Raw genomic sequence first — 12,107 nt, forward strand, 5'->3', positions numbered from 1 at the left:
CAGCTCTAACTTTGTTGGGGTTAATGCACAATTCAACAAGTACCACACTCAGAAATATAATTCATATTTTTTGTATCTATCCCTGTCTTAGGACAACAATGTGGATGCTATCCACCCAGGCTATGGTTTCCTCTCTGAACGGTCAGACTTTGCACAGGCCTGTGCAGATGCAGGGGTGATGTTTATCGGGCCAACCCCAGAGACCGTCCGCAAGATGGGAGACAAAGTCGAGGCTCGCTCCCTGGCCATCGGTGCAGGTAAGGAATAGATTCAGATTGAGACATGGTCATAGTTTGAATATCTACTCCAATGTCTAGCATATCTGTAGCATAAAGTAATTGCATTTATATATCAACTTTTAACAGATTAAAGCAAAAGTAAGATATAATATCATCAGATACTGTGACATTAAGTATCAACAGATAGTATCATATTTATGTGAGCATATTACTGATGGTGTTTCTGAAAATTTAAACCAAATTTGCTGCTGCTTGTTGTCGTGATGGTGACTCACCCCAACACGACCCTCCCCCCTCTCACCCTGGTATTACCCTGCTAGCATTTGCTTTGGTTTCTACCTCCAAGCATTAATTTATTTTTACTTGAGGGTAAGAACATTTTTACAACATGTTATTCTACTGTACTTGCTCCATCTGCCTCTGTCAAAACATTGAAGCTCTCTTTGTACTGCATTATGAGTGTCCTTTTCTTTTTTGTGCAACATAGCAGTTTCCATATTATTCCATAAAGAAATATTGTCTTTTTTTTTTTCCTTTTTTTTAAAAAACAAATTGGAAATGTTTTCTCTGTCATTGGATTATATCAATCACTCTTGCATTTATAATAGTTGCATACTGATTCTTTTTTTTTTTTTTTTTTAATTCCTTTTGTGATTAAGCCTAACATCCTTTTACAACATTTATTATTTCACCCACCCTGCTCCAGGTGTACCTGTGGTCCCAGGAACAGATTCTCCCATCGCCAGCCTGCATGAGGCACAAGTATTTGCCCAAACATATGGCTTCCCCATCATCTTCAAAGCAGCCTATGGAGGAGGAGGTCGAGGCATGAGGGTGGTCAGAGAGTATGAGGTGAGCCTGTGATTTGCTGCTGTACACAATCACTTTAGTGAGAAATGTGATTTAGCAGCTTGCTATGACAGCATAAATCTTGTCCTAATGCTTGTCCAGCAAAGAGAAAACAAACCCAACTTGATGGCTGGCCAGCCTCCTGACAAATTCTGGTTTTCATATTCATTAATTTTCTGTTTGTGTTGCATCAAAGTCAAATTGGTTGGAAATTGCGACCTGATCATTTATCTCTCCAGCCGCCAATCACCCTGTGTGTACTGGTGTGTTTGCTCTGAAATTACCCGTCAACTTGAGAAACCTGAGTGATTTCTGTGTGCAGGAGGCTTGTTCTCCTTCATCAGCAGTTTCAATATTGTAACTACCGATGGCCCACTTTTTAAACATTCCTAGTCTCAATGTAAAGATGATCTTTTATGTGCATCACAATTGCAACATGAAATAACAAAATGTCCTGACATGCATATAACACACATGTAGTTCTGCATAAGTAGATATGATTACAATATTAGAAGCTATAAACAGAAAAAACACCATCCTTTAACAACTTCAGGTGTTTTGAAATGATTCATGTATTTACATCTACGGTACCAGTCTATCACTTTCCCCACCATGAATGGAATGTAGCAATCAATTATGTTTTGCTGATAAATGGTTAGAATATTAGACCTGGAACACACACCTGTCCTTGATCTCAGTCTCTCCAAATGTATAGCTTCAGGAGCCTGATCCCAGACCCTCTGCTATCTGAACCTATTGAAGAAGATAACATTTTATCCGATTTCAGCTGGTACAGCCTTACAACATGGTCAGCCAGTTATTAAGAGGACCCATTCTCTACTCATTCTCTGGACTTAAACGGCTTGTTCTTTACTTTAGTCAGCATCTAGTTCAAATCAAAGTCTTTCCTATACATATTTTAATATAATAAAACAATTGGTGCACTACATTTGACCAGAGTGAGATTCACCAAGTATGGTAATGGACTGCAGAGACAGTTCTGCTGTTAGTTTCATCTAATGTTGAGTGTGCAGCCAGTTGAGATATAACTGTACTGCTTACAGACTGTTAAATAAGTTCAGTCATTTAAAATGTATTCAATATGCTTTTCATCAGCATCGACAGCCGACATCTGCTCACTCACTGTGCTGTTTTAGGAGATGCTTTTGAAAAATTCAGAACTGTTGTAGAATTTTAACCTCTAAGAAAAACTCTCTTAACCTTAATTGATTATTATTGGGAAACCACACCAAGCTTAACCAATAATACAGTTAATACAGTTTAATTTGCCGTTCACGGTTCTGTGTGTGTGTATGTAAAATGTTGTGAAGTGTTCATGGTGTAGAAAGACTAACAGCATTTCTAGGTTATCCAAGGATATTTTTATATGAGAAGCAGTTTATTGTATTTTTTAATCTAAAATATGTGTTTCAGTAGGTATATGAGCTCCTTCAGGCCATTAGACACTAGGAAGTGTCAAGTTGTCACCTCACTTTATTTCAGTGGAGGCCTGGCAGCAGCTTTGCGTCTTATACCAATGGGGGTAGGGGTACTGAAGGGAGTAAGTGTGGTCAATGCCCGTCTATATCAACATGGCTTTTGGATTTTAAATTAGTCAAGGTTTTTTTAGAAGCCAGCTGGTTGTTGTCCATTCAAACAGGGGAAGGCAGAGATCAATGGTGAATCAGAGCTACACAGCAAATCCACCTCCTCAGCCTTCATGGCTGGTAGCATTTACTGTTCTTTGCTTCATTGCTTTGGTCTTTTTGAATACGAAGTGAAAGTGAAACTGTATTAACTGTGAAAATGTCTGAACTCGTATCTTTTAATGTCTTCTGTCGTTTCCTAAAGGACCGACAACAAAAATCTATTTTGCTTTTAATAATTTCTACCACCACGACTCCTTGCACTTAACTTATATTTAATTGTGGCCCTATTCATTGTAATGTATTTGTATTTTATGAACGACGACGTGTGCTGCTGCCTTCCTGGCCAGGTCGCCCTTGAAAATGAGATCATGATCTCAACAGGTTTTACCTGGTTAAATAAAGGTTAAATAAAAAACAAATAAGGTTAATTTGATAAAATATTTGTAATTTATTTCTTTCATGGTATTGTTAACTTTCATTTTTATTTGTTGAAAATACCAATTGATGGATAGTTTGGTATACAAGGTGTCAGAAAAGAGTGAAAATGCTTAGAATAATTTCTCATGTCTGCAGCCAGCTATTACAAATTAACAATCATTTACCAAATATAGTATGAGAGAGAATCTTATTTGAAATGTTTTGTCATTTTTCCTTTTAAGTGACTAAAATGATTTGATTATTTGATGCTACAGTAGATTCGACATTCGATAAAACCCTTGACTTGAAAAAAATAAAAACTCACTTTCAAACTAGGCTGGTCAGTGTCAGCCACTCCGGCTCCATGCTTTACTCACTAATTTACTCACTGAATGGAAGTGCTGTGTTGTACTGTAACCACTGAGGCTCACGAGTCAGCAATCCATTGGAAGGTATGACCTTTTATAGTTATACCCCAGTCTAATTAGTTGTTGACATTTCTAGTTATTCAGTTGAGTTACCAAGGCCTCAGTGGCTCGAGCTGATATGATGTGAGGAAATTGTAAAGAGGTTTCTCTGCGCTGTTGAGACCCCTAGCAACAATGCGTAGGTTGACTTTTTATTCCATTAAGGCTTGCTTGTGGGTCATTTGTATGCTGAATTAACAGTGAGACTAACTATTCGCAACATGTTGTAGGACAAGATGTGTATGTTTACTCATAAGCAAGACAAGTATGAAAGTACCAGAATTTTGCTCAGAGACGTGATGTGCTTTCCCAAAGAATAAGAGAAAAGTAGAACTGCACGTATCAAAGCTCCAGTGGCCAAAGCTGACAGACAGACTGAGCTGATGTGGAAAGAGTACAAATGGAAGTCTGTTAAGTTTCAGTCTTTCAGAAGTCTTTGGTGTCATTTACAAAAATAGTGGTGCAACAGTATTTAACAATTTGGCAAAATCTATGACTTACACTTCACTCAGTACTAGCTGGGGTGGATGCCATAGCTATTGTGGTAATCTTCTCTATTTTAGTTAGCTGTTTTTCTAACAATTAAGATCAGGGAGGAATCGGGAATCTTCTACAATACCACTCAAGTGAGTCAAGTGGTTATTTAACTAGTGTCGTGTTTTTGAATACCAAGCACTAGCAGTTTTCATACCAATGATACAGAAAAAATAAAATGTTAATTACTAATTTGACATTTTGTGACAGCTAATTTCTCTTTCTTTCTTCGTTACATAGAGGAAGGATTTCTCATAAATGTTTTCTTGTTTCCTTTCATGTTTGTTCTGCTTTGGGGCTGCTGCCTTCAAAGCCGTTTTCTTATTTGACCTCCATACGATGTCCAGAGAATCAGGTCCTGAAATTGTCTGACATTGTACAGAGTTGCCCTCTAAAGCACAACAGGACCTTGTCTGTGTACAGAAAGTGAGATAGAAACATCATGGCCCCTCATTCGGTGTGAGTTCTCTGGACAGTGACCAACTCTATTCACACATCAGCTTTATCAGATATTACATCGACCTTATGCAAGAAAGCTGGCACAGTAAAATCCATTTTAAATCCGGTCCATCTGATTCATACATTTGCATTCTTACATGCATCTCCCTTGGGTAATGTAGAGATGCTTCAGGGTTGCAGAGCATTTGTAAAGGCACAACAAAATATTGTTTCTGAAGACGGAGATGACAACTACTGTATGGATGGGCTCGAGTATCCTCTCCAGAGGCACTGAGAAGAGGGAATGATGGTGACTCAGTCTTTCCCCAGTAGAGGAGACAGGGTGGGCAGGCAGGACATCACAGTCTGACAAACACAGATTGAGTCATGACCTTCAGCATGCTTGGTGGTGACCTCCAACAGCCTGCTCCCAGAAATCTTGTTTAGCCTCATGCTCACTATGGGCGTGTAAACATTTGTCTCAAAAAAACTGCACAATATTGAATGTGACTGAGGGACACAATAGAGATTAAAACAGGACAAAGAAGTTGCACTAAATACGAGTAAATGACCTGATTACCCAGTAGCAAAACTCCTTCAAAACAATGCAAACTCCTTTTTCTGCAACTATTTTGCCTCTTGAATGGTACCAGCACCAGCACTAACTCACACATGTATGGATTTTTCTGGTCTGTTTATCAGGAACTGGAGGAGAATTACCAGCGGGCCTACTCTGAAGCTCTGACAGCATTTGGAAATGGAGCCCTGTTTGTTGAGAAGTTTATTGAAAAGCCAAGACACATTGAAGTACAGATTCTTGGTAAGTGCACTCTGCAATTTCCTTGATCCTCAGTCGCAGGACGAAGGTAGGAAGAGAGACAGATGAGCAATGAGTGTGAATAAGATTTATTGGCCAGCAGGGGATTCTCTGCACATTACTTTTTCTCGTTATAGTGGATGTAACTCTACGAGCACTCGCTATCACGGAACTGCAATTCAACACCGTCATTTACAGGAAGTGTCTGCACTTAGAGCATATGCTCCACTTTACATGTGATGATGTATTTAATGTATGGTCATCATGTGTAACAGTAGAAGTGCTTGTGTTATCAGACATGTTTGTCTGAAGTGTGGCTGGGGTGTTTGTGTTTTTGTTTGTCTATGCAGCCAGAACGTACCAGGGTGTAGTTCAGTGTCTGTGTGCATGTGTGGTTGCTGTGATTTAATACTGTCTTCAGGGAATGCACGGGACTTTGTAAATTACCTGTTAGAAGACATGTCTTTGCCAGCCCTCTTTTTCCCTGCAGTCTCCCTCCCAGATATTCCCTCTGTTTAGTTTATTTTGACCCTGACATGTCTTTACAATGTTCCTCCTTTCCTGCTCCTTCTACAGCCTGTTGGACACTGTAAATAGCATTGATCTTGCAGGTCACACTGTGCTAGATGGGTCTAATGAATTCTTGTTGGCAATCTGTGTTAGACTGTTGAATATTATAATTTTGGAGGTGGGATGGCGGAAGCTCTCCCCTCACAGGCATTTGCACACGCTTCATACGTGCACACTACTACTACGTTAGCAGAAGGGTAAACAGTCGGCAACATTCAAAATCACCACTCTGTGTGTTCATAGTGCCTACCTACACATATTGCAGGAAAATTAAGTTGGCAGCCTGTTACCTGTCCAAGAAATGTACAACAAGGTCTTTCAATCTTTGAAACATTTCAGATTTTTTGACACATGTCCATCTGAAGGCCAACAGGAACTCTCTGAGACCTGTCATTGTAAGACTTCTTTTGTTCATACAATTTTTGCCCATCTACACCATAAACTTTCAAATTTAAGCTTTAAATGACTATATCTCCCACATTGTCTGTATTAAGATTAACATGAACCTAATCAAATTAAAGCTGAGACGTTACAGTATATCCATTATTCTACGTATTTGCCTGAAAGAAAATCTCAGGCTACGTCTCTGGCCTTAGTGCCATGGCCCTTAAATTAGCCTGGACCCAGATAAACACCACAGTCATACAGTATCTACAAGACAATGGTTACATGGTCAAAGTGGACAATAAAAAGACAGTTCAGCTTATGTTTGGATATGTTCACAGACTTGCATTCTTTGCATCTCATCTAGTCCAGCTAGTGATGTTAGATAATGGTGATGATGTTGATGTTGATGTTGATGTTGATGTTGAGGTTGGTGATTCCTCACTGTGGCTGACACTCACTTGAACTGCCTGTTTTTATGTGATGGCTGTGATCTGTTGTATGTGTGACTGTTGCATGTACAGTAATGTTTTTCAAATTTCTTACACCTACTGCAATCAAATTGCCCAAGTTGGGACAAATAAAATTACTTGACTTGATCACGTGGTTTTGAATTTGGTCCTACATTTCTGACACAGTCAGAATTTGGACATGGGCTGTCTGGTTGACAAAGCTGAACCTTTAATAATTTTTCTTTCACATCTCCTTCAGGTGACTTCAAACACACACGTCTTTTCACACTCCTGATTATTTTATAATGTTCTTCTTTCCCTCCCTTTATCATTAACTCACTATCTGTCTTGTCTCTCTCCCCAGGTGATAAATATGGTAATGTCATTCACCTCTACGAGAGAGACTGCTCCATTCAGCGGAGACACCAAAAGGTGAAGTCCCCATTTTAAAATCCATCTTACCCAACTAAGTGTTTGAATGTATTTAAGAATACCTCCATGGCATTTCTGATGTATTATGTAGATTAGCATGAACAAAGGTCATAAGGAGGAATCACACCCCCAAGCATTGCAGTTCTTTGAATAAACTAAAGGCTCCAGTGTTTTATTTATCCTTTATTCTGGCAGACAGGCCAATTAAGCATCATACAAATAAATAAGGTAATTATAGTCCTGATTAGAGCAATGATTGTGACACTGGTGGCCCTGGATATCATAGATGTCCTAAGCAGCAGGGGGTAAGAGGATTATATACTAATACAAATTAGCCATTGGTACAGCAGCATGAATAGGAGTCTAAGTGACAACTGCAGCAGCTATGTAATTGTCAACCAAATCGACTTGAATCAACAGAAACTGCCTCTTCACATGTACAGCTTTGAACTGATTATCATTCATTAGCCAGGGTGACATTTTCCAGATTATAAATATTATTTTTGTCTGGGGGGGGGGGGGGGTTAAGAAATGAGGTATGCTGACATCGCCTGATTGTCAAAAATAACAAATGCCTGAATAACACATGAAAGAGAAAATAGACATTGTCATCTAATCATCACTCAATATGACAATGCTTTCATCAGAGGAAGCTGATTAACGTGTAATGTTTAATATATTGTCACCTCGAAGCACTTTCAATCCTGTGTTTTCATCACTTTCTTCCTTCCTTTTAATCAAATTATAGATGATAATCATATTAGTGACTCGTTCATGCCAAAGCTGCTGTTCTTTAATTCTGTGAGACTTAATCTGCCTTTGCCCTTAATCTAAGATCTGTTTGAATTTCAGAAGCAAGAATAGTCGCTTGTTAAAATAGATTTGAGATGGTAGAGTGCTGATGGGATATTTTTAGCTTTTCTCAGTGTCTTGGAAATGCTGCTTTAGATTTGATAAAAATTTAATTGAGTTGTGGTGGTTTTTGTTTTTTTCAAATCAGACACAAGTCACACTGTTTTGAACTAGATTCAATTAGTTCTCTTGGATGGTTTGCCTTTTCTGACACTGTGGAATGAAACAAACCAGCCTTTAACATGGTAAACCCTTACCCTAACCCAGCAGCCAGGGCCAGACCAAATGAAAGTCTGAATGTGTTTACAAATGATTTACTCCATCTGTTTTGCTGAGGCTTTAGTGACACATCCTGTACCAACCTTATGGCTGCTGTAGGAAAACAAATTATGGTATTTACTTAAAAGTGTTAGAAATGAACTGTGTGTAGGTTTGTGGTTCCTCTGTCTGACTGTGTTTAGATCACTTAGATAATTGGGGGAAAATGTAGGTGGGTGAACAATGGAGGAAGTGCATTTTGTTTAATGTAAACAGAAGATCAAATGATTGTGTAATGTGACAGGGATCACTTGTAGTGATGAACCAACAGAGAATTATTTCCCAACCCTGCAGTTCCCACCATCCCTACAGGGAGCTTCAGCATCTGTCAGCTCATTGTTTTCACTTTACAGTTTTGCAGTGTTAGTGTTCTGGTTTGCTCTCAAAGCACTCAACACTGTTCTCACTTAAAAAACAAACACCCTCTTTCTACCACCTGCCCAGCACCAACCAGCAGACAGAGCAGGTAAACATAATGGCTCATGCGTTGGAAACTACATCGCTTTCAGTGGCCATTTTGCACATTTTGTTTGCAGTTCAGATCCCACAGTCGATGTCAAAATTACTATTTAGAACTCTTCCCCATGTGGGTTTTCAATGTGGTGAGCATATCATTGAGTCGAAACGTATACAATTTGTTATCCTGACACTGACAATTTACTGCCTGTTTATTCTGAACAGCCTGTGCTCATTGTGGTGTTTCCAATAAAATCCTGTTGTTTTGAAGGTTGTGGAGATCGCGCCGGCCTTCCAAGTGGACCCTCATCTGAGAGACAGACTCCATGCTGATGCCGTCAACCTGGCCAGACAGGTATGGTTGTGTGTTTGGTGTTGAAGCCTACACAGTTACAGTCTGTCAGGTGTTTCCTCACGATTCAGGTTAACTCAACCGTTTCATTACATTTGGGAAAATGCTCCTTAGGGAAAGACGGAGGAAAAGTTTGATGACAGGACCTCTACTTAATCACATTTTAATCACTGAGCGTACAAAATTAATAGTTGTGTATTAAAATAATGTTAAATATTCATGTAACTGTAGCCTGATGTTAAGACAGCTTATTCCCTTTGGAAGCAGTATTTCCTCTGAACTGTCAAGGCAGGTGTCAGCTCTGTGCAGTGCTAGAGTCTTGACCACTTGTTAAGAAAAGCTGGCAGACTTGAGGAGACATTGCTCTCTGAATCTGAAGAAGCTTTCGTGGTGAGCACACTTGAGCACTGGGTTGTATTCAGGAAATCTGAACAAATTCCCAATGCTGCTCATTTTTCTGTCTATAATTGGTCTGCAAAACAACTGCATTCTCCACAGGAATTTTAATGTGTTGTGTACCTGTGATTCAAACGAGGGGGACATTAGTGCATTGCCAAAATTTTGAAAATGAAAATGGTATTTGAAAATAGGTGGAAATAGATGTCAACAGTGCAGGCAGTAAATGCAATTCTGGAAATGGGTGTTTGAACAATTTTTGAGTGTATCTTTTGCACAATTTAATGATTATTGTCAACTCAATTGTGCACTTTGCTAAAGTAAAACATGCACAAACAGACCTGCAAATGTAAAATCTCACCTTGTGTTTAGCCTTAAAAAAAATGTTAACTTTAGTTTTTGGCTCCAATGTCCCCAAAAAGTCGGCTCAACTATGACAGCATCACTTAAAAGTCAAGCCTCATCTCTCAGAGGAGCTTTCAAGTAATGGCCTTTTCAGGTAATGGTCCAAGTTGAGGAATGGATCGAGGTGTGGAGGGAAGAGTGGGAGAGGGGGATGGAGACAGGAACAGTGATTTGCTAAAGAAATGACCTTGATGATACTGATGGCAAAATGCTCATATAATAGAGGTAGAAACTTTATGTGAGACTCGTGATACGACCTTGCTCTAGGAGTGATATATTTTTTTCTGCTGCAGTCAAATAACAACGTCAACCAGTTTATGTGCTGTAGTGACAAACCATGTCTCCTTGTGTTTTAAGAGCAGCAGCTCTTGCTCTTGGCCATGACTCTCTGCAGTTCACCATTTGAGACAAGAGAGCGGTGTGGCCCCTCAGATGACAATGTGTGGGTGACCCCTACCAAAAAGCAGCATACATGCACACTCATGCACACACACTTGTTGACGATAAGGACCTCCGTAGTGTGAGTGCACAGAGGCCTTCAACACAGCACTACTATGGTGTGCTGTCTGTGTGAGAGCTCTTACTGTTGTTGTCTTCCAGAAAAGATTTTATATGCTTAAATATGAGTAAATGAAAGTATTCAATCCATCTCTATTTTCAAGCTTGTCAAGGCTGTTTGGCTTATGTAACGAAAAGTGAAATTTATGAAGACAAAAGGATGTGAAATCCATGCAAAAGTTAAAAATATTTATTGGAACTTCAAATCATGCACCAACAGCTGTAACAAGACAGGAAATGGGGAAACGGAGAGAGGGGGAATGACATGGAGCAAAGGGCCACTGGTGGAATCGAACCAGGGCCGCTACGGCAATGACTAAAGCCTCTGGATCAGTGGGTAGAGCAGGCACCCTAAATGCAAACGATGCCCCATATCACAGTGATATTGAGTAATATAAATTATAGTTTTGAGTGTTGTGAACAATTGATGTGTGTTCTCTGCTTCTTTCCATGAGCTGGATGAGAAGATAAACAGTCGGTGAAATATTATATGTATCTATAGATAATGAAACCTTAAAAGCTTAGGATACAGACTGGAAACAGTGAAGAACAGGCAGCCTGGTGATGTATGCACACCGCCACCTGTGAAGCTCACCAATTAGCAGGTATGCTGTTTATTTTAACCTCACAAAAACAAATTGTGGGTTTGTGCCATGACTATATATTAGATCTGACTGCAGTAACCGTCTGATCCTACATTCAATGGATGCAGTGTTTTTCCATCCAACTCTCAACACGAGGGGGAATTGATCATTTCTCACAATGTTTATTTACACGACATCAATTTATTTAAACCTATTTTGACGGATCAGTGATTTACAGTTATCAGTTTAAGGATAAAAGAAAAATGAAGGGCAGGTTGGAACAGTTTCAAAATCACAGTCAAAGTGGAAGAGTTTTGATTCAGGTGCAGGTTATTCAACAATCCCACTGTGGTAAGAGAAGTTTCAGCTTAATCAGTGCAGACACTGACTGAGACATTTCCTCATGCCTGTGTTACTATACCTGAGAGGATTCAAACACAGCTAAAGAATCAGACCTGCAGCATTTGCAAATTATCACCAGGGGTCTCACTTTCTCTTGGCCTCATCCTTTTTTCCAGTTCCAGACAGCCCCCTCTCTCTTCCCTTGCTCCCTCCCTCCCTCCTGTTTTTGCATTTCCCCTGAATTTGTTGTGATTGCATTACACTTTGTGTCAGTCCCCACAGTGACGGCTTCCACTTGTGAGCTGAGCCCAGCTCTCACTGCAGGTGCTGAGACCTGCTCCCTGAGCAGCGCTGAGGCTGAACTTTGGTAGTTAGTTGGGTATTATAGTGTGTGTGTGTTTGTTGCAGCGTTTGTGTGTATGTGTATTACAGTGAGAGACGGAGCAAGGTGACATTTATTTTTAATGTGTTGTGTGGGTCCTTATTTTTAAAGTAATAGAAATGGTACATTTATACAGAAAGTGTGTGTTGGCATATAATTAGCTATTGCCCATACACAGACGTATGTTTACTTGGCTCGGGGGGACAGTCAGTTT

At 39.6% G+C, this 12,107-nt stretch overlaps 1 protein-coding gene across 1 annotated transcript in view; it reads left to right on the plus strand.

Moving 5' to 3' along the window:
• The window catches only part of pcxb (pyruvate carboxylase b), a 275,919-nt gene that overhangs the window by 19,691 nt on the left and 244,121 nt on the right, over window positions 1-12,107 (plus strand). Inside the window, exons 5-9 of the mRNA XM_083992769.1 lie at window positions 92-257; window positions 946-1,091; window positions 5,296-5,413; window positions 7,181-7,248; window positions 9,146-9,229. Coding sequence (XP_083848895.1) covers window positions 92-257; window positions 946-1,091; window positions 5,296-5,413; window positions 7,181-7,248; window positions 9,146-9,229 — 582 coding nt within the window. The remainder of the gene's footprint in view (window positions 1-91; window positions 258-945; window positions 1,092-5,295; window positions 5,414-7,180; window positions 7,249-9,145; window positions 9,230-12,107) is intronic.

Source organism: Trachurus trachurus (genome assembly GCF_905171665.1).
Source record: "Trachurus trachurus genome assembly, chromosome: 18".
Classification (NCBI taxonomy): domain Eukaryota; kingdom Metazoa; phylum Chordata; class Actinopteri; order Carangiformes; family Carangidae; genus Trachurus; species Trachurus trachurus.